A 23,704-nucleotide genomic window follows, 5' to 3' on the forward strand; every position below is an offset into this window, starting at 1 on the left:
ACACACACACACACACACACACACACACACACACACAAACACACACACCAGCCACACAATCCTCACAATTTTAGCAGTGGTATTACTAAAGCTAAACAGAAAAAACTGTCAAAACTATTCTAAACACTATACAACATTTGTTGCACAAAATAAATGTTAAAAGCAGCTTACCATTACAGTGATTTAAGATTAAGTGCCACAGTGAGGTTATGTATTTTTCATTCATTATTACATAAATAGCTTAGCGATGCAGAGGTTAAATAGAGTGTGTCTTAAAAGTAACCCTTGTCTTCATACCACAGAGCCTAAGCAGGAGGCTTTAACAGAACACAGAAGTGCTCCAGATTCATTCATACAAAATAACATCCTTAAATTCCAAAAGGGATTACTGGTCCTAATGAGCTGTTGTGACACTTCCTATTGCTGGGGGAAGGACAAGGGAGGTCAAAGGCCATTTAGCTAAAACTTCATCAGTTCAAGGTTAGACTGAGGAGTGTAGGTGTGCTAAAGGTGTGCCTCTGGTGGTTACTCACTAAATACTGGTATGATCGAAGAAAATATTATATCAGTGGGGCACGGCAAGCAAAATTTCACATGTTGACCACTTAGAAACTGTTAGCAGTATGTGTCAGCTTTAATAAAAGTCTGACCATCACAGTTATTTTAAACCAAGGTTTAAGTCAAAACAAAGCAGCACACATGGATAGAGGGCAGACAGCCACTTCTGGCATTGCTGTGGCAGTAGTGACAAACACTGTAATGTAGAGCTGCAATGATTAGTTGAATGGTCGCTGGACAGAAAATTTCATTGGCAACTATTTAGATAAGCAATTTATTGTTTAACTCAACTGAATATCATTGGATTTCCAAAAGCGTAGACTGTTTTAGATTAAACACAAGGACTGAACAAAATGCTATGGTCATTAATCTTAACTATCTTCTGACATTTTATAAACCAAACAATTAATTAGGAAAACAATAGTTAGTTGCAGTCATACCAACATAAAATGTCACAACGAGAAAAGAGTCAACTATAAAAACACAAAATGCAGTCAAACATGCATTGGAAAAGAGGAAGAATAAGTGCACACACAGATCCTCACCAAAACTGATTATACTACAGAACTGGAATTTGCATCTCAATAGTATAAACTGTAGCCTTAAAAGTGACAAAACAACACACGAAAAGCATTATGAGCTTCAACAAAAAGATACTGGAATGCTGCATTGTATTATGAGGTCTTTCTTAGTCCACTACTGTATATTCAAGCTCTTTCTGCCAAATATAAAATTTATGCAAACATTCTGAATACTGGAAATGTTCTTATAGACAATTTTATACTTCTGCTATAATAAGGAAAACCTTGATTGTAGGCTCTTCAAATGTATTAAATGAGGAAGAGAGCTTTCCCCCACTTGACAACACTCTAATTCTCAAACCACTTCAACTACAATTTGTACGAATGGCCTTTGCTAAACATGAAGATATACATGCCCTGACCACTATATTAGGCCCACCTATGCCATCCAACAGTTCTGCCACATATTCTAAGTTTAAAAGGCATATAAATGGCCAGGTTTTGTTGTTAAAACTTTGAAAGATGTTAACTAAACTATATATTTACTACTATGATTGTAGTTAGTGATGGTGTTGTAATGGACTTTAGTACACAATTAATATTTCAACAGATAAGCCATACTCAGGTTTTACAACTCCAAGCTATGCTGTTTTGATTTGCTGCTTTTTCTTCCTATATGCAGGATGGGTAGTATGCTATACACCCTTCTTTGAAATTCTGAGATTGTGTTTGTGTCGTTTAGCTTGTCATTCAAACTAGTCTCATCTCTGATCTGTCAGAAAATGTTAACATGACACAGCTTTTTAAAATCTTTAATTTTCCTGACTGTGCAAAGATTTTCATGTATTAGATCAAGATTACCTTAACTAGCCTCTTACCAACAAGCCTGTTGAAACTATTCCACAGACCACACCACTGTGGCGCTAACAGGCTTGTCCTTCAGCCCCCAGGGTCTTCAGTTGGCTGAGTGACACGGGAGCTCAGGCACGCCAGAAGATGGGGTCCACTGATAAGGCACTGTTAGCTACAGCCACTGGGTCTGGCTGCCATTGCTTCCCTGGGCCTCCTGAAGCCAAAAGGGCTGTAACCAATGACCCACTTGGGCTTCTTCAACTTTGTTTTTATTTTTCCATCTGAGCAGTCAAGGAGGGGGTGGTGGTAGCCCTATATATGTTAATCCAAAGAGACAACAACAAACTATTCTCAAAAGTACATTACCATCCTATAACATGACCCAATCTAATCTACTATTACAGTGACAAAGATATTGACGTAGTGACTCATGGTTTCATTCGTAAGGTTAGTTTGGATCAAGAATGCCCAAATCTCCTGCAAATATCTAGAGACAGGCAGATTCATATCCATGCCATGGTATCATGGCCAGCTCTGCATTCACAAGCTGAGAACCAGATTTAATCTACAGAACAACAAGCTCGCTGCCAAATACCACAGAGAAGTCTGCACAAAATCAGAAGTAAACTCTGTATCTGCAAGTGTGCACATAGCATTCAACACTGAGATTAAAATCTATACACAGAGCCACAATTGGCAGAAACGGGAAGTTTCCAAAGTTCAAAAAATAAATTCCAGTGAGCAATGACAGAATGAGACAAAGCAAACAGAGGCACAAGAAGTGTTTCTCCAACAATAAAAAATTCACAACAGGCATCGTTCTCTCAGATTAACATCCTTCCCTGAGCCAGGACCATCTGTGTTATGCCAGCAGCCTGGCACAGAACAGAGATGTGGGGGAGATGGGCATGGGAGGAAAGGGGCAGGGGGTGAGACAGAGAGGGTGGGGGGAAAGCAAGAATAAACACAGGACCAGATTAAAATTGCTAGGCAAGAAAGGCATGTGACCACTGGAAGCAGGGAAAACAGTGGAAAATCACAGTCATATCTTTTTTGCTCCATCTAACAGAGAAAGCTCATCTATCTTCTCCTGTTTTCTACCACAGTTAACTGAGCAACGCAAAGGTGGCATCACCTACATGCAACAGTGAAAAGTAAACATGCACAACACAGGCATTAAACCTTCCCTATTTTGGCTGCAAGCCTAAGACTAGTTCATACCTGCACTTCTACTATGCTGTTGATCACTGAGAAGATCTAGTGTGATTGTGAGCAGTTGGCTCAGATCACAAGTCTCAGTCTCAGGTTTAGAATGTGTTCAGTTGTTCATCACACAAACATTTATTGGGGCTTTGTGTACTAGAGCAAAATAAAACATGAACTAAAATATTTGGAATAACTAGAGCTGGAACAATTAGTTGATTTATCATCTATATTGTTGCCAAGTAATTTTTGATAATCAAATAATTTTTTTGCAAAATACCAAAATGATTCCGATTTTAGCAACTTAAGTGTGAATAACTGCAGATTTTCTTGTTTTTTACCATTTTAAATTGAATACCTTTGGGTTTTGGGACTGTCAGTGAGAGAGAAAAATAAATGAAATGGGATCTCATAATTATTTTCATTATCTGATGATCAGTTTCTAAATTAATTGGTTGGTCTATAAAATACCATAGAAGACTGAAAAATGCCAATTTCAATGTCCATGATCATTACAGCTGTAATCTGTAGATATCACCTTAGACGTTGGGAACTTCTTTAAGACATTTTACAGACCAAACAATGTATCAAGAAAATATTCAACAAATTAATGAATACTGAAAATAATTGTTAGTTGAAGCTGAATAAATGACTACTTTATGTTAAGTTTACCATTTACATACTTCTGCAAAACTTCATGGGTCTAACTCAGCACAACCCTAATGAGTTTGAAGGAACACTCCTCATCCTTAACTGCTTAAATAGTTTAATTTTATAGACGCGTAATTAATCAAAAACAAGATCACAAACAGTTCTGGTCAGCTTAAGAAAGCCCCACCTTATTGACTCAATCACACAAAGTCTCAATCAATGTAGCTGATCGTTCAAAAAGCTGATGTTGCTCTTTAGAAACACACTAATCAGGTCAGCATAGTATTTTCTTTTTTAACATTTACACTTTTTATTGAAGCTACAAATCTATATCTCAGAGAGCGAATAGATGACAACATGATTGTGAGGAAAGACCATTTGTATTGTGATTAAAATCCATTATTGATTGTCCACTAGAGGGAGTTTTAATATGTGTCACTTGGGAAGAATAAAATGCAGTAAATTGTTTCCAGTTCCACATCCCATCATCTGAGTCCAACTGCAGATTGGTGCTGTCAAGTTGAGGGAGATGTGGGATTGCTCACTGTTACTACCAGTCTGAATGACCTCATCCTCCAAATGAAATCATTGTGTGTCTCTCAGCACTACTGTATCTTTACTCATTCCTAGCCAATGGCATGTTATCTTTAAAGTCCTTTCCAGTGATGAGATGCATCACTGTCTTGTGATGCTAAAGTCATACAAAACAGGTTTACGTCTTTTCAATGCATCAAGCAGTCTGCATTCTTTAGTCTCTCAGGTTACTGACGCAGCACATTTTCAGGATCCTAAGCTAAGTATTCACTGAGGCCACAGGACCACCACAAACTTCCCAGCAGGCTCCAACACACTTCAGCTGCTTCCTGTCTGCCTACCTCCTGTTGCACAGAGGGAGGGAGGCAAGGAGTAGCACAGCTCATAACATACAGACACACTGCTGGGACAGAGCGCACACAAGCATCCCCTGCACTGTCCACTCCAATAACTGTGTTCTGTGTCATTACATTGTCAGCCAGGCAAATGACTAGAGCAAAAATGAAGGATGGTTGAATGTAAAATGAATCCTTAACTATATTAATCTGACTGGTGAAAGAAAAACAAAATCACAGTACAGGTTTTCTTTCTTTGAGGGGGGCCAGTCATGCTTACAGTAGGCCCCCTTAAGCCCAAGAGAGGGAGAGGGAGACAGAGATAATCCCTGCTGCAGTCTCCAAAGGACGGAAATAATTAGTTAATACCTTCGCACAGTCTAAGCTGGTGATTTTCTTGTGTGTGTAATGCAAGACTAGATAGACTCTCCTAGTGCATTTGCAAAACTGCTGATCACTATACTTCAGTGGTGGCATGGATCTCCACGTCAGCAGCGAATGCTAGTCAATCAGTTTTCCTGTGTAAACCATTTAAAATTTACTGATAAACCATTAGCAATTTAGCGGATTCCCTCATGAGACTCTGGTTGATTGACAGCTCCCTGAAGACATCACCATTACACTATCATGATGCGTGAACCTACACTAGCACAGAGACTGGGCTTCCTGTGGGAGTCAGGCATTCCACCACTCATATAAATCACTGATTGACAGAAAAACAACTTGCATGTATTTTTTGTAGAGAAAAAAAAGTAAAAATGGTTATTTTAAATATTTCAATAAATTTCTAAAACAAAATTACATTGTTGTTTTAAGTGTCTCCCATGCCCATCAGCACATATAAGAATTAGGAAAAAAGGGCCTCTTTAAACCTATATGTGACTGCTGAATTTTGTCTACCCTTTTAACTGGCACTATGCTTGGGTGTCACAGAGAGACAGACTGTAAATCAGTTGGACAACTTTAGTACTTTACCTGCAGCTCACACCAGGCAACCTCCACCCAGGTCTCAGTGTCCAGGCCCTTGTAAACCGTCTTGAAGGACCCTCTCCCCAGCTCAATGTCAAATTTGAGGAACCGTCCTCCTGGAGATGTGGAGACTGCTTTCATCTCTGCTTCTTCCTCATTCTCCTCACTGGCTGCCTTGATAGCAGTTTTAGCACCATCGCTGCATGTAACATTTAATGCATCTCCACCTTTTTCCTTCTCTTCCTCGGCACTGGCGCTCTCTGTTGCACTGTCTTTTTGCCCACCTTGACTTTCAGTGCTGGAACCCTCTTGTACCCCACAACTAGTCCCCAGAGTCCTGTCCACTATTGTTCGCAGGTTTATGTTTAGGATCTTACTCCTGTTATCACATTCAGGTGCTTCAAAGGCCTGCTCATCTGTGTCCGAGAACCACAGACTTCTCCTGATGAATCTCTGATGCACATTCCTCTGATAGCTGGATGAGGGGTATGCACTGGGGTCACTCCCACCCCTCACTAGTGAGTCCACAAGACTGATATTTCCATCACCCATGGCCAGTTCACACTGAGAGTTGGGTACGGATGGATATTTCAGGTCTTGGTGGGCCCCGGAGTGTGAATTAGACTCCGGCTCCATGGTGATTTAAAAGTTCAGTCACTTTGGTTTCCAGGTCATTCGTGCCATGGCTAGACTTCCCAACATGCAGATTTAGAGATGGATACCTGCAGCGCCCACTCGGTGACGCAGTTTGCCAGCAGAGGCCCCTAACAACACCGGGATGGATGGCATAGACGAGATTTCATCCGATAAGAAGAGCTATGAGAGCAAAAGAAATGTTGCCAGTTAGTGAAACTAAACCCAACAATTACCGATATGCAAGCCAGTGCTGAATCTATAAATTGGGTTTATGGGCGTCCGTTAGTACGTTGTTTAAGGTAGTTGGTGTCAGTAAAAGCAGGTGGATGAAAAGACATGCCCGCGAGTTAAAAAATACATTGTTAGCTAAAGCCATCGTCGTTCAGGTGATAGAAAGACTAGCAAGCTGGCTCTGACGACACAAGTTAACGTTAAGTTTGACGTCTCAGAACTAAGTTTACTAGGGTTAAATTAGCCTCCAGCAACCAGTATATATTAATCAGTCTCCAAGCACTCGCACAACAGTTACATTAAACACAGATAGGACTTACCTACTTCAAAAAAAAGCGAAGAAAACCGGTCAAATATCCTCGGCTAAACTAACGCTAGCGATACACAGCACACGCAAACCTGCCAAGTCCAGTGAAACCTCGCTAACGTTAGCCGACCGTCCACGACAAAAGGTGGACTTTAAAAACGCCCTATCTGCATATTATCCTCATTTTCACGGGCTTACAGCTTCGCCCAACGGCCGCAAACAAATTCAGGTTCAACTCGCCGTTTGCTAACTGAACATAGACCCCATAATGACGAGGGGAAAAATCACGAATACGTTTTATTTATCTCTTTTCAAGTCCTCGCATCCCTCTCTTCGGTTGCAGATACAGCAGCTGACGATGCCGAGTCTCTCCACTGTTTCTCCGCGGCTGCTGTATGCGGAGCCTGTAGTTAAAGAGCAGTCAGGCCGCTTTAAGACACCGGGAATTTTAGTTTGCCTGTCCGCCTCTTAGGAAATTATTTTACGTGTAAAACTGTTTTCGCTTGTCATCGTCTCTCCCTTTTAGGTTTAATACATCGGTGAGGCGCACAAATGTGTTTCCCATTCAGCTCGCTTGGTTCCACGCCCCTGGTAACGACTGGAGGTAATCGGCCAATCACACAGCACGGTGGGACACCACAGAGAGCCTATACTGCTGGACTACTCAACAGCAAAAGTGACACACATTTCACATGAAAAGACCAGCACATTTTTGGAGTTAACGCAATAAATGACAAATCATCTGCTAAAAAACTAAATCTTTCACGCCCTTTAGATCAACCATTTGTCTCACTCAGAGCTTAACAGCAACACGCACAAGACAATTATCTAAAAAAAGAAAAGATATAAAGATATTATCACTGTTGTTGTTGTTGTTGTGGCACCATAATAAAATAACTGCATATGCATCTGATATTATGTTCAGGAGGCCTGCAGGTGCTGTTTTCTCTTCCCCTATATCAGGATCCACTTTGCAGCTCAATTTGTCAGAGCTGCAGTCTGCCGGTGAGGTGCAGTAGCATACGCATAGGAAAATGATGAACATCAGCAGCAGCAACAGCAACAGGAGAAGTGGAACTGAGGTGAGATTTTTGAGAGCATTTTTAACGTAACGAAAACATGGGAATACCGCATTGTACCATACTGGTACGTGAGCCTGGTGTTTGAAGTAGAATTTGGTAAATTGTAGGCGGCACAAATTAAAATTGCAAAAAATGAAAAACACATCAGCAGTGTAGCCGGGATGCAATTTTTCTCAAGAGTTTATCATTCTTACTTTCTTGCAAACAGTTGTAGAGTGGAGTGGAGAATGTAAGTAAAGCATTGGGGTCATAGATATACAATCACAGAGAAAATCCAACAAGTGCCAAACAATTGCATGGAGATGGGCACAAAGAACATTAGGTAAATGAATTTGGATTTAATGCAGCAGTCATACAATAAGTTCCAAAGCTGTTTGGCTTTGGCGAAGGGGTGTTGCATTGCTGCATTTTAATGGAAGGTGATCGTGTTAAAGTATCCATATGAGGTGAAAAAAACTATATGTATGAACTGTGCAGAAGAGAAATTATGCTGAGCGCAATGTAGTGCATGTCCACATAGAAACAAATCAACAAAGGGAAAACATTTAAATGGGGATCTTCATGTCAGTTGCAGGCATGCTGGGTCAGATGACGGTCTGGCTCAGTTGAGGAGTGAAGCATTGTTGGCACCTGAGTGACCTTATAAATAATGAATGCCCTCCTTTGTTTCCACGTCCCTGGCCAAAATCCACACACAAACACATGCACATACACACAGCTTTACTTTTACATAATGTCATCCTACTGCATGCCACAACTAGATTGTTGCAGGACAAGGAGTGTTTATTGTGTTTTATGTGGCGATTGAAGTTGCCATTTGACAAGTAATTGCAATATACAGTAGTCCAGAGCTGTGTCCAGTTTTACAGGGCAAGGAAATGGTCTTCACTGTGTCATCGCCATAGTCGCTGTCTTAATAGCACCATTTAATGTCAGATAGATGAGTGTGTGTGTGTTTGAGGAAGAAGGGGGGAGGAAGAGAGAGAGTGACCCTTGCAGCCAGATACTTCTTTGTGACTGTCGGAGCTCAGCCAACAGATGCAGAATGTAATACCCTTACGCTCGATAAAATGAGCAATTGGTTTCATTTACAATGTGTCTCCCACCAGTGGGAGTCAGTGAGAACGGAATCAATCCATGGTTGTTTTGTGGAGTTAGAATCTTCTATGTAGACTTTCCACAGGCTTTTAATGTCTGCCTCAGTGTTACACTGAAATCCAAGACTAATCAGATTCTGCGTCAGATTTCTGCACAGCACTATAGCGCATTCTTGAACATGTCCCTTTGTCTTTTTATTGAGATCAGTAGGTTTTACGCTGCACACTTCTGTCATAACAGGATAGACTATGATCTGAAACAGCCATGTTTGCTTTGCACTGCATGAGGCTGTAAAACTATAGGCCCTACAGAGAATCATGGAAATTAGATTTACACTTGGGTCGATCCTCATCTGGAGGAGGGCCAGAGTTTGAGGTGAGTGAGAAAGGGAGGCTGCTGATAGGACATGATGGATGGAAAGCAAGGAAGTGCTGATGTATAAAAAAACCCCACACACACAAGGAAGGGAAACACACACCCTTGCAGTTACTGATGCAAATTCATTTGCTTTTTCATCATGTTAGTGAACAGCAGCAACTTCAATTAACTAAATGCTAAACGCAGGGTCTCACCATGTCATAAGTGGTGTCATGCACTGCTGCTGCAAGGAGATTTCCACATGGCAGAGGCAGAGCTTAGTGGTACAATACAATAGTCATCTCTCAGTACCTGACATGCAGGTATTTAGCTTAACTGTAATCAGTCAGTGTGACGATGTGGGAAAAGTTTAGGATTAGGTGAGTTCATTTCTTTTGCTTGAATCAAAACTTTAGTGAATACACAATGAAAGTCAGTTTTTTGTGGTTCAGTTAGGTTTAAAGTTTGGATTCAATCTGTGGAATCTAGAGGTTTTAGCCTTTCCAGATGCAATGCGGCTTGCTATGGGACAGACATATAGGTAGCTATTTATGATGGGGCACAATTTCATTCACTCATGAGCGAAGGGGAAGTGGGTGGCTGTTGTTTTTAAAGCACTGCATGAATCAGCACCAGTTTAAATCTCTGTCTGTGTCCCTGTGATTTTCTGCATTTTCCACGTGTGATACCCAGACAGATCAGATTTTCTCTTCAATTTACTTTTTAAATGCTTTTTAGAAGATGCTTATCACAGTCTACATCAAAGTTATTGTAACTATGATTACTATACTATAAAATATAGTATTCAATGGTAGGACTAAAACAGTAAAATATCATATGTGAATATTTCCTAAAAAATATTTATTTGATTATTTTGTTTTATTTATGCATTTAATAATTAAATAAAATTAATTTGTCAGTACAACACTTTGGACAACATTAATCTGTTTAAGAGATCCTCTATAAATAAATGATTTGATTATCTGATTTAATTTGCATCAAGTTCCCTTCTCCACATACTGTAACATGAGTGGCACCTGATGTGATTCTGCAGGAAGAGGGCTATGTGAAATATAATTACATGAATCTATCTGTTATCCCACTGTGATGCATTAAAGAGAGTTATTACAGATTCAAACAACTTTTCTATCTCTCCTTGTCTTCCTCCCCCCTCAAATCCTCCTCCCTTTCTCTGCTCAGTGTGTCCCCTGAGTCTGTTTCAGACAAGGAATGCAGTGTGAATAATTCATCACAAAAATAAGCGCTGAAACCTGGGACCAGTACGGAACGATTGCCTTAATGAGAACTTTTGGTTTTAGTTTGTGCTGAATAACAATAGATCTGTAATGGCCGGATGACTGACAAGCACTCTGTTTTTCAAATGGGGAAACCAAAGTCAGTGCAAATATGCAAATGTTGAGTTACTGTATCTTCCATGTTTTTCACTTTGACCTATTATCCAAATGAAAGCTTGATTAGCCTGCACGTGTCGAGAAGCATGTTTCCTCTTTTTTTTTTAAACCCCATGTGACAGTACAGTGTGACATACCATGGCCTATATTCACTATCTTTTTGTTCTACATGTCTCCTCTGCTGTGATTAGTCATTGCCTTATATTCTCAGCCATATGATATGAGTAGACAGCAGGATTAATCATGACAAAAAGCTTGGACTGACTGAGTTGGTGGCCTCTGTATCTTGGCCTAGTGTGTACACAATACAAGTATCGTATACACGAGTAAAAGTTCATTATGTTTGTTGGTGAATTTTGGAGAAAATTCATCTGCTGTGTTTCTAGACATATTGACTGCACGTTTCCACCCTATGATCTCACAACAAGCATTATCTCACTGTGGCCTGTTGACTCTGGGATAAAGGGCTGTCTTTGAAAAGCCTGTGTTAGTGTTTGAGAGCAGAATGGCTGACCCTGACACGTCATGACTGTGTGCCATTTGTGGCGTTTGGCACAAATCACAGTCACAAGAGCACTACACCACACCACATTGCTTTTCCCGTGGAATGTAGGGAAACATGTTTTGAAGAGCTGTTTAATATGAGTCGTACCGCGGGGCATTATGGCGCTGAGTGAAAAGGATTTGAAGAAAGCCCACAGAGACATCTTTTTTTTTTTTTTTTTTGAAGGTTTGCTGGATGTTGCGAGAATTTCTCTGCAGTGTTCACGTGAAGTTATGCCAAATTATAAAACCTACAGCGATGGGTACGCCACCGGATGAAGAACTTGGCCGGAGACACATGTAATCCATGTCCTAAAAAGCGATGGCTTATTAAGAGAATTAAACATGGTTTGTCCAGTGGTTATCACAGGAGTGAAAAAAAACAACCTCATCAAAATAACTACTGCCACAGGAGTACATGTTCTTCTTCTTCAAGCCCCATAAACCACACCTATGGTTCAGCTTGTACTTCCCCCTCATACATCAACTTAACCATGCCAGTTGATTGTTGTGAATCTCCTAAAGACATTGTAATTCAGCTGAAGCCTACCCTGTAGCAAATTAGAGGGTGCAGCTCTTCCAGTCTCTTTTTGTCTCTATCCCTGGAGCAGAGGGAAGACAGTTTGTACCAGCTCTGTGGTTTGGTTAATCTCTGACAAACTATGCTTTCGGCAGCTGCAGGGGTGTGTTGTGAGAGAAAGGGAAGGCTTCACTGTTGAGGAAAATACTGCGAGCGCACTGCTGATTATTTCATGTTCACAGAAGGCGAAAAAGGTTTTGGCCTTGACATGATCGACTCTTCAGTGATGGTGCTCAAGCCAGGCATCGCTTCGCTGGACAGTAGGTCCAAGTGGATTTTCATTCAGCAACAGTACTCCAAGAGAAAATGTGTTCTCATCATTTAAAAGAGAGCTATTTCTTATTTATCTCCAAGCAGACTGTTTATCCAGCACCTGCTGTTTTTCTCTATACGGTACAGAGTCCACTGGGATGGAGTGGACACACATGCACAAATCCTACCTAATCTTTTGTTACATAATCATCACCCACACAAGAATCAATAGGTTTTAAAAATCACCTTAAAATGAACACTTATTTTTTATTAAATGCTTTTATTTATCACCCATTGATCTCTCACAGAAAGGATACGGTCTAATATACAGTATATAGCGCATGTGATATAATAAATAATTTACTGTGTGTGTGTTTGAGTGCATGTCATTAGCTACCCGATATATAAGTAAAATGTTGGCACTGAGAAAAAGGGGGATTAATGAGGTAACTTTCACTCAGTGCAGTTATCCAGGTGGCTCTGTAATCCTGCCCCAAGAGGCAGGGATATGAGCAGCAACAGTGTCATTCACTACCTGTATCTTTGCAAACACAAGACCATGAGTAGTCACACACACCGCTTTGATTTGAAAAGTCAACAAATAGTAGAATAGGGGACTGAAAGTGCAGCTCACAGCAACACATGCAGTATAATATGGTCAGAGCTCACTGACTTTTGACGTTAGCAAGGAACAAGATAAAGTCCAGACTGAATGTGATTGTTTGAAACCAGAACTAAGTGGTAAGCCTTGAACACTGCACATGTTACCAGTGTGACAGTGTCTCTTTGCTGTAGTAATAGCTCTGTTTTCAAAGGTCACTCCTCTGTAAGAGCTGCTTGTTGTGCTAATTAGGTCAGAATGATAACCAGATTCTCACCATCAATGTGCAGTAAGCGCAAAAAATTACTGCTAGTCTCATCAACAAGCTGCCTTGTTGATCTATTGGGAGAACACAGCGCAGCACAGAGCATGCCTTTTCTGTTTATTTCGAGGCATTCTCCTTCCAGGCATTATCTCAGAGCCATAAACATTATCTCTGTGTCGATTACTTTCTTCTATCCCCAGGCTTCACATCCAGATGTTTGGCCCAGCAGCCAGCTGAACATGAACCAGTACGCCAATAAGAAGAGTGCAGCTGAGAGCATGCTGGATGTGGCTCTACTGATGGCTAACGCCTCCCAGCTAAAGGCGGTGCTGGAGCAGGGACCAAACTTTTCCTTTTACACCCCCGTCGTCACCCTAATCAGCATCTCCCTCGGTCTGCAGCTCACAGTCGGGGTGCTGCTTATCTTCATAGGTGAGAAATTTAACAGAGCCTGAGCCCTTTTGTTGTAGCAGTGTCTTCTTTGTTGTCTGGCAAGCCTCACATCTCTCAACCTTCACCTGCCCTTCGTGCTTCATCCCCTCCACCCTGTCCTTTAGCAAGATTGAAGCCTCCCATATGCCACCTTTTGCCCTACCATGCATCCCCCCTTCATCAATGTCAAGTCCACTGACTCCTGACAAACAACCCATTACCAGCTGGACTCTATCTGTAACCATGGCAACCAGACCTGACACCAGGTCAGAGTTCACTTGGTTTTAGTGCTGCTGTCAGCACTTGTGGGAGTCAAGGGAATGGGAGAGAGGTTGTTTTTTATCTCTCTGTTGTGCGTAAATGTGCCAATACATGTGGTGTGGTGCACATGTCTTGGAGTAAATAGAAATGGCCAAAGAAAGGGCAAACTAATCGTGAAAGCACCGGATATCCACACATCCAGAGATCCAACTTGAGGAAGTCTGTATTCAACAGCCACAACTGGGGTTTAAGAAAACAGGTCTGTGAAGAGGGGAAGATGAGTTTGGATGAGGTGCACCGGTGCAGGCGAGGCTGCAGTTCATTTTGCTCTGACAGACTGAACAGCAGGACAGTGAACTTTTGCCAGGTCACACTGACTCATCTCAGCTGCAGCAGGAGGAGAAAAATAAAAGAATATTTGTCATGTCCTTTCCATGCCGGAAATGTTATCACTCCATATATATACTCTTCCTCTCCTCTTTCAATAATGACCTAAAAAATATTCAGTTATGAATCAGATATTTTAGGACACACCCCAATTAATGGTTGGTTTAGTTTCACTTTTACTTAAAACTCTCTTATTATATATTTCCACAATAGGGATATTAAGTATTTACCAGTCGATAAATTTGTTCTGTGTTTTAAAAAATCATTGTTAATTATAATCAATCAAAATTAACTATAAGACAAGTTTTTCTATGCATTTTAGGATCACATGTCAGAAAGAAGGCTGGTAAGCATGTGAGAGGCATCACACATTCATGAACAAATGCCCCCTTCGACCCGCCCTCCATCCACCAAATCCTCTGACTTCACTGGCCCCCCTACACCCCCCCCCTTCCTCTTTGTCTCCACCAGAATATCAAACACATCTCATTCTCATTGCTCTTTTCATTCCTCTTCTTTCATTTTCTTTGACTGTTCTGAACCCCGCTACCCTCTCTGCCTCCCCTCCCTCATTCTCCCTCTCTCTTGGTTCCAGCTCTGTCTAATGGAGCCAGTAGTGCGTGATGTGAGTGGCCTACATACCACCCACCCCCACCTCCTACCCCAACCCCAACCCACCCCACCCAAGGCAGATCACACACACACACAGCCAGGCGGGGTCTTTACACCATTTAACCTTTGGTAATCTCCCACAAATACACACATACACACACGTACACAGAACATGTGCTTGTGATTCACGGCTACTGTACACTCCCCCATACACACACACTTCGCTGATCACACCTCAATTTTAACATTATTCATAGGGCAGTCCCTGTGATGACGAATGACGACTTTGTTTAGTAATAAAAATCAATTATTACAACGTGGATCAGTTGTTTCTGTGTCATTTTGTTTAGATCAAGGGGTGAAAAAAGCACAGATGAAATGAAGCATTGTTATACAGGAAATAAAAGCTTCCCTTGATCATTTTCTCTCTTTCCTGTATTGTTCTTCCTGTGTGCTTTGAGTCAGATGCCATTTGTCTTTCCTTGTGCAACATTATTGAATCCACAATAATATAGACTGATGCCTTAAATCATAAGTATTTGGATTTTTAACACAGAAAGTAAAGACACATTATGTGTTAATGGCACCACTGGTTGGAAGGCACTTTATTTCATTAGTTATACAGCCAACACCAAAGTTGTTTTTATCAATGGATTTAAGCTGATCAATAAAGCAATAAGGAATGATTAATTAGAACAAACCCTTTATAAATTATGTCTTATTAGAAAGTGGCAGCCCGAGCGGTTTTATGTTGGATTGACATAGAGTGAAAGAGTTTTTTTCCCCACTCATCTGTGGTTCCAACAACTAGCTGATCAGTGAAAAGCTGAATCACATTACTGCATTATCCTCATGTGCCCTTGTCAAAATGAAATATCTGATACACTGCATTTTTGTGGGATCACTCATGAACACAAGAGTTCTCTGAAACCAGAATTAAGTAAATGTGGATTTATGACTGACAGTATATCTGTTTGTCATAATGAGTTGGCTTGGGTCCCAGAATAAAGTGGATTGCTGATGTTTTAATAGACATTCATTGAGTGTGTGTTTGTGTGTTGTTGAAGTTGGTTTCCTGGCTTTGTCCACAGTTCGGTGGAACCTGAATGATGAGCAAAAGCAATGGAGGCTGAACACTATGGAAAACTTGGCCACAGTCCTGGTTTTTATCATCGTGGTAGTCAACGTCTTCATCACGGCCTTCGGGGTCCACCGGCCAAACCGCAGTAACTGACCAAGAACACACACAGGTATTCTTTCTATTTTTGCCAGTCACATAGATTCTTTCTTTTCACGCTCTTTCTCTGCTCCACTCTCTCTATTCAAATAGATATTTTCTCTCTTGCCTTACTGTGCAGTTTGTTCCTATAGACATCCATGGAGTCAGCAAGTTTTTGGTCCTCCCCTGACATGACCTTCACAATCACCTACCTGACCTACAAACACACTGACCTCTCCAGGCTCACAGAGAAATTTCCACCGGAAAACAACTCAAACAAAATCCAACAACTTTTCTTTAACTAAAAAATCATTGTGCTACACTGCTGCAGGCGCAGAGAAAAAGACAGCGAACAAGAGAGAAACAGGCAAATTGACAAAGGAGTCTGGTATGTAAACAACACAACATTTGTTCCTAGTGGACAAACAGGAAAATGGAGACAACAGCAGTGAGGCACATGTGACCTCACACTGTCTGTCTCCTTCACTGCCCGAGAGTGACCCCACGCACTGGCCAGACACAAATGCAACAACCACAGTCACATATACACACACACACACACACAAATGCTGACAGCTGAACAGGGTTCAATTTTTAATCGCGCTGATGACGTTCGAACAAGATGTCATGGTGCTTTTCCAGACGACTCGGGCCAGGAGGTTTGACAGGTCTGCTGAGCACATGTATGCAGAGCAGGGTGTGCCTCATCTGACTCAAAACTCTGACCCACAGCTCCACAGCTTTAACCGTACCGACACATCTGTCCTCAACCACAGGCGTCATGCCTAACATTCAATTATAACAATGTTTGGTTGAGCCATGACTCCCCGTGCTATGCGCAAAGCTGGAGTGTGTCTGTGGTTCTCTGGACCAACAGCAGCTGGTGAGTCAGAGTCAACACAGCACGGACCCCAGCAGAACTGCTTGTTAAAATGGAAGCCTTAATTAGACTGTGTTACAGCTATGTCACTGAAACCCCAATTAGAGCCAAGCAAATGCGCATTTTATACACTTCAGTGGCTTAACAAAATAATACAAAAGCAGTCTGTTTCACATAATTATCTGTTCAATACCTGAAGAATATTCATGTTCCTATCTATAATCTCTTCAACGTGATTGTGACAAAGCATCTTTCAGATGACAAACCAACGTCACAATCTTTTCCTTCTCCTCCTCCACAACTATCATTGGTAACCGTGGAAACAGCCAGACGAGCAGAGAGCCAGATTGATGACACATACAGCTCCACTCAGGGCAGATCTGTAGACTGATATATATACATAATGTATATATTTGGCTCCTATGCTTCTGGCGCCATCCCAGTCCTGAAAGTTTAGCAAACTGCCTCAGTGGGAGGTCGAAACATCTGCGGATGCAACGAGGAGTTTTAGGTCCTCGTGAAGAAGCACTATTAATAGCTCTCTCCCTCTCGTGGGAATGTGGATGCCAGCATTCGAACTGAACAATCACCCTGGTGACACTTCCAACCCCCTTTAGCACCTCCCCATCCCTCCTCTCTCCTCTGTTGCTCTCTCTCTGCAGAGAAGACAGAGATGGAGAAGTGCTGCTCAATACCGCAGATCTCCCGAGATCAGACACCTGTGCCTTCCTCCAGAGCTGCACTTTACATACCATTTTAGCTGATGTCGTTTTCCCACTGATTGATTATTTTAACCTTGGAAGTGCTTCAAGTGAGTATGAAATGCATCCACCCCGCTTTCAAGTCTTTGAACAGTCAAGTAAGCAGCATTTAATGTAGCATTTAATTAAGTTGACTTTACTAATTCAATCAATTTGATTGTCATTATTAATTAACGAGGGCTGTCTCTTGCTCCCCATTGTCATTGTTTTAGCACAGCAGAACATTTTCCATCATCCTTTTTTTCCCACTTTGCAGCACTGAATGAGGGAGCAGTGCCCTCTAGTGCATTTATTCATGCACTTCAATCACTGACATGAATGTTTTATCATCATCTCCATTTCATGCTGACAATACAAGCTAGCATCATAGTCTAGTAGGAGACAGTCCCAGACAGGAGCCTAGGAAAGTTAATCGCTGTACTAGTCATTACTGTGAATTTCCTCTCTGAATGTAACACCATACAGTATATCTGAAGCTAATAAATGAATATCTGTCAAGTCTTTGTCATACTAGATTACAAATAAGATGCAACTCCAGGTGATGTCAAAAAAAAGTTTTGTGCTTTATTTGAGCAAAGGTTGAACATTGTAATAGTGCACTTTAGTCAGTCTCTTTATCACAGTATTAGAAGGCACTGAAAGTGGGCGAGCTGGTGAGAATATGTGCTGTGTATTTAAGAAACTGTAGTATAGTATGAGTTTACATACACAGCACTGACAAATTCAAGTTTTGTAAAAGCCCCTGCACTTAGTCAGTCACAGTCAGTTAATATTATTCTTTACTTTAGCTGAAAAAGTGACTACAAATATTAGCTCTATACACAATACACAAGACTCATGCATACTATGGGAGAACATTACGCTTTTTTCCATTTTAAGAAATGCCAGCTATGTGAATTGGTGAGAGAATGAGTTGTGTTAATTTCAGCTTCTCAGAGATTAAAAAAAACATATGAGTAAGTACTTGTTTAAAACTTTATAGCTCTGAAAGCATACATGAGTTTGGCATAGCAAAGTGGCAAATTTCATGGCTTGTTCTTCTCACAGGGCTAGTTCTTAAGCATTCACAGCACATTAACAGTCTCATTTGTTCTCCTTTCCAACCTCAGCACAAGTAATGAAAACATCTTTAGCACCTTTACTGAGTCTTGCTGCAGAACAGTGAAGAAACGGACCAGTGCATCTCAGTGTCTCACCTTCTGTGGATATAAAGAGAGGCAACAAAGGAGTTTTAAGAAATATGGAAAGAGTGGTTTACATATGTAATTGAAGAGGTAGAAGGGCTTTAGATGATTTTATACACTGGTAATTTGTGATATTCAAAAGCCAGTGAGACATAAGACCGAGCACTTCTCCATCACTCTGTGTGACTCACCTCCGCAATAGTAGAGCATTGCAATACCAACTACAAAACTGAAACAGCTCAGGAAGAACACTGGTCCTGCCAAAGGAAAGAGAAGAGATACATTTCACTCATCACTGACTATTAGATAAATAAAACCTATATACACAGAAATATTGGATCAGTAATAAATGTGAATATTGGGTTGATTTCTTCCTTTTAAAAAGGATTTGAGTAAAAAAAATTAAATGACGAAAGCAAACTGAAATGTATGAGTATATGGCAACGGTCAAGAGTCCAAAGCTGCTCTATGAAAACACAGCTGTCTTGTTGTTCACAGACTAAACAAACTGTAATTTCTTTGTATGACTGGGAGTCGGTGTCTCACTACATAGCTGATGACCCATTTCCCTGTTGACATACCTTTGACCCAGTGGATGTGCCCCTGACTGTTCAAAGGAATGCAGGACAGAGGAAGCTGTTTTGGAGTGGGGGGGTGGGGGTTTACATATGAGCTTAACTGACCCACAAAGCCAGAGCACTGAATGTAATGGGATGATGAATGGTGGAAAAGAGCAGAGCAGTGGGGCCCACATTCTGATTCGAGGGGTTAAAAGGTTCAGCAGACATCCACGTTTGCTGAAGAACAAAGCTTAGTTGGGCTTAAGGGGCTTATCTGTGGATCAGTGAGGGGTACGGAGGCACCCTGACACACACTCACACAAAGTGTATGCACACAACTTAAAAAAAAACACCCTAGCACCCTGGTAGTGATAAATGCCTACAAAAGGAATCAAACATGCAGATTAAAGGCTTGTTTTGGCCCATTAACAATAAATTATTATAACGTTGCACTACTATCCACCATTTCCCAAAGTGTAACATTTGTTTTGAGAATTAACTAACTAACTTTTCACCCAGCCACAAGTTTAAGTTCATACCAATCTTGTTTGACTGTATATGTAATCAATCAGTTGTCTTGTTTGTTAGTTCTTCACTCTGTAAAGTGTGTTGAGACACATTGCACTTTAAATAAACTTTGACTTGACAATATTTGTGCTGTTGTGTTTAAAAATGAACATGAAAACAACACAAAAACAGCTAAATTAATAAACAGAATAAAGTAACAGAATAGTTTAGGTCGGACACTGCCTGTATAAGAATGGGTTCACTATCTGCAAGAAGGCTGTTTAATGCAGGGGCATTCAGGTTTGATAGATGGCTGCTAAGCCCAATGCATTTATGAGGTCTGCTGTCTTGGATTCAAATAAAATATAAATCTGTTAGGTCTATATGAAATCAATCATGGCTACTGAGAAATGATTAATGTGAATTTTGTGCTTTCTTGGATTAACATGGTTGTTTTTTAGTAGACCACCAGAGAGGAAGCATATTAGTTCCTGCTCGTAGCTGCATCTCTACATGATGACAACATAAAGTAAAGATGATTGATTGCCTAATGTGATGGATTACCTAGATTTTAATATTGCTCTAAAATTAAAATGGAAAACAGATCATTGGTATTGTAAAGTCTACTATAGTAACTGGACTATAATTTGCAAAACCACCAGTATGGACCTTTCTGTTACACCAACACTCAAGTAGCAAATACCTAGATTTGCAATTTAACTTGAAAATATAAATGAAAAAGAGAAAAAAATATGTATTTCTCTACTGCTCTACTTGATCAGGTTTACCTCTGTCGTTAAGCACAAATCGCTCTGGGAGGACTGCCACATTTTTAGTCTGTTTCGGGTCTGCCATCTCTATAACAGAAAGTAAAAATGGTTTATGGGTAAACACCACACTGTAAATAACAGCCTGCAAAGTGTTGGATCCACAACGTAAGCTGCAGTCCAGGCAGCACATTGGCTTCTCTCTGTATCTTAAATAGGATAAACCTAACTAAGGCCAGACAGGGCAATTACACAGCAGGGGGGCCCACCATTATTGGACACCAGGAATGTTGCTAGTGAGATTTTTATGTCTCACTCAAAACACACTGGATAAAATAATCTTGAAACATGAAAGAATAAGTAAGAGGTGCACTTACAGAAAGATGAAATAATACAGACAACACAACTAGTGTAAGCAGAGAGAAGCTTTTCTGCCTGGTAATGTGTCGGTGTAATTACTTAAATTATATTATGCACAGGTATTTTAGAAAATGATGAACACACAGTTTCTGAAACCCATGAGATGATGTGTTTGAACAATGGGATATGACTATTCCACGCACGCACGCGCACACACACATGCGCACACACACACACACACGCGCACACACACGCGCGCACACGCACACGCACACGCACACACACACACACACACACACACACACTTTTGGAACTCTGGCTTTATTTACCAGGAGCTACTTTTTGTCATTATAGACAGTGTGCTATATATAAAACCTGCTCACATTCTGCAGAACACTTAATTTTATCTCCCCACTAAACTACTGCAAGATATTTCTGTACTGAAGTACATCTCAAAAACACATACAGATGTGAGTCTGCAGGGCCACAGCTTTTGAGTAGAGATCGTCCTCACCTGACTGCAGTTAGACTTTGCAATCTTCAGCCACTAAAACGCCTGAGAAGCCTTGCTCAGTGTTTTACCTCTTTGTCTGACTCTGGTGGGCAGGCTGGAGTAGACGTCCTCAGCGTGAATGTGAAGCCCTCTGTAGAATTCATGACACGCCTCCTCCCCCTTCCAGTGCAGGTGCTTCAGCAGCTCAGCTAACCGCACCTTGGTGGGTATACTCAGGTTCCTGAACTGCAGGGAGACACATGCTACGTGGAATCACTGCACATACCAATTCAAAATTAGCAGATTTTTGTCATTACCATATTTTATCTGTAATGACCTTATGTGCTTCCTTGTCAATGAGTATCTGGGGGTATATCCTGTTCAGCTGCAGCACAAGTCTGTCAACAAGTTCAGTGTCCATCCTCGGATCTGAGCACAGGAACTGTGCATCCCTCTGGAGCTGCTCATGGTAACAGTCAATGTCTAGCCGACGAAGACATAAATTACGACATTAAAGAAGAGACGAGTAATAAACAGCATCAGCTTTATTCCTAATTTCTAAACCCCGGACCCTGTGAAAGGTCAGAAACAGCTTATGACCCTTTACAATTAGAGCATGTTACAAAGCTCTAATCAGAGGTCTGCAGATTTTATGTCTAGTCTTAAATAGTTTCTTTGTAAGCTGGTCTTGGCATCAGTCCTGCTCTGAAAATAAGTGACTAAGAGGTTTATTCTCCTATTTAGAAAGGTGAATACACTTGCTGCAGAATTGTACATTTGGCCACGTTCTATACTAAAATCAGGTCACAGTAATGTGTGAGTATCACGTCCGCAGAGTTATAAATAACAGAAAGATGTTACAATAGAAAATCAGAGAGGCCTGCAGTAAATACCAGTTCGGTGAGGTGCTTGTGTTCTTTGTTGACTGTTAAAGGTGCTGATGGTCATTTTTTGAGATTGTACTTTGCAAAAAGATACAGCCTTGATTTAATTATATTACCTATTAGCAATACCAAATCCCACATTTTCCTTTCACCTCACCATCAATGTCCTTCCGAACTCATTCTCATGCTTTAAAATTAGATCATCAACACTGAGGTATCAGAGCAGCAGGCTCCATGAGCACAGTGGATAGTAGGGGGCATTATGACAAAAAGGCCATGTAGAGGTAAACATCCTAGTGTCTTTCAAGGGGTCCACAGGAGTTGTGAATCTTTACCTGTGCAGTTTCAGCTGATCAACAGAATGTAGAGATGCAACAAATCAAAACTGTGCAGCTTAGAGATTGGTGAAATAAGAGTTTGTCTTTTGTTACATTTTATTATCCAGTTGTCTGATCTGTATAGTTTTTCCGGTGTGTTTGTTGGTTCTTCTTCACACAATACAATTACCGAGATGGAGGTAGAATATCTTGCTTCAAACAAATTATCTAGGCCAATGTATAGTTCCAGCGAAGGTAAATAAAACTGCTTCACCCCAATGTCAGATTTATGCTAGTTCTTTATGAAAAAATTAGACCAAGCTCAGGATTTGAATGTGACTGACAGAGGCAGGAGCTTAATCATATATATCTTTAATAAAGGCCTGGAGGTCCCTGGAAATGGCAGTCCATAAAGTATTAAATAACAGAATGTAAATGGACCTGTCTATCAAACTGTCCCTGGTTTATTTTTAGGCTGGATTTTTTTTTGACAGGAAATCCAGGCTGCTTCGAGTGTTATGAAATAGCGTCCGAATAATTCTCCACATGAAGACGAAAATAAGATATTTACATCGCTATGGCTAAGATTACACTTAAAACAGTGAATTTTATGCAACAGGTGGAGCGCGCTCACTGCTCTGTGGGCGGTCACCGGTCCTATGTATCCTGGAAGACAGCACGCGGAGTTTACTGCAAATGATACACAACAAGACAAAACATCTTACCCTTGATTCACAAACCTGTCATACTGACAAACAAACGGCGTGAGGGACTCGCTTAACCGACCGACAGCCTCCCGGTAAAAAAAAAACTTCCTGTTCTTCACGGTGTGACGGTCCCTGCTGGTCCCGTTACATCAGCACGCTCGACCGCTGCGCCGCCCGGTGTCACATGACTGACCTCCGGGCCACATGACGATAATCAGGCCGCAGACTGACGGTGGACTGAAGTGACAGGCAGATTATCAACAGCAGCTACAGCTAAGCTTTCTGTTGAGGTGTCTTTTATCAGTTTATTTACTTCCCTTCTTCTGTTAGCAATGACAGAACTTTATCAATTTAGCCAGGCAATAATAATAATAATAATAATAATA

At 41.0% G+C, this 23,704-nt stretch overlaps 3 protein-coding genes across 5 annotated transcripts in view; 1 reads left to right on the top strand and 2 right to left on the bottom strand.

The window, feature by feature from the left end:
- The window catches only part of LOC111672193 (serine/threonine-protein kinase WNK2), a 44,615-nt gene extending 37,267 nt beyond the window's left edge, over positions 1-7,348 (bottom strand). Inside the window, exons 1-2 of the mRNA XM_023429527.2 lie at positions 6,811-7,348; positions 5,630-6,439 (exon numbers count right to left, since the gene is read on the bottom strand). Of these exons, the coding sequence (XP_023285295.1) occupies positions 5,630-6,259 (630 nt within the window). The 5' untranslated portion in view covers positions 6,260-6,439; positions 6,811-7,348. The remainder of the gene's footprint in view (positions 1-5,629; positions 6,440-6,810) is intronic.
- A 5,847-nt stretch (positions 7,349-13,195) lies between these two features.
- On the top strand, positions 13,196-15,943 carry LOC111672194 (ninjurin-1). The gene is made up of 2 exons (XM_023429528.2): positions 13,196-13,419; positions 15,771-15,943. The coding sequence occupies exons 1-2, from the start codon at positions 13,227-13,229 to the stop codon at positions 15,911-15,913; spliced, it is 336 nt and encodes a 111-aa protein (XP_023285296.2). The 5' UTR covers positions 13,196-13,226; the 3' UTR covers positions 15,914-15,943.
- Positions 15,944-18,078: 2,135 nt separating this feature from the next.
- On the bottom strand, positions 18,079-23,488 carry LOC111672184 (caspase recruitment domain-containing protein 19-like). 3 transcript variants are annotated; one of them, XM_023429515.2, is made up of 6 exons: positions 23,352-23,488; positions 21,748-21,893; positions 21,500-21,656; positions 20,579-20,647; positions 18,915-18,980; positions 18,079-18,738 (listed from the first exon to the last, which is right to left on the bottom strand). In XM_023429515.2, exons 1-6 carry the CDS (start codon positions 23,356-23,358, stop codon positions 18,623-18,625), a joined length of 561 nt encoding a protein of 186 aa, XP_023285283.1. In that variant the 5' UTR covers positions 23,359-23,488; the 3' UTR covers positions 18,079-18,622. The 3 variants fall into 3 exon arrangements, with proteins under 3 accessions (XP_023285283.1, XP_023285284.1, XP_023285285.1); XM_023429516.2 differs by having other exon boundaries at positions 23,337-23,488; XM_023429517.2 differs by lacking the exon at positions 20,579-20,647.
- Positions 23,489-23,704: the final 216 nt, after the last annotated feature.

This window comes from Seriola lalandi, unplaced genomic scaffold, assembly GCF_002814215.2.
Source record: "Seriola lalandi dorsalis isolate HSWRI2012SDOR001 ecotype SW California unplaced genomic scaffold, Sedor1 jcf7180002054896, whole genome shotgun sequence".
NCBI lineage: Eukaryota > Metazoa > Chordata > Actinopteri > Carangiformes > Carangidae > Seriola > Seriola lalandi.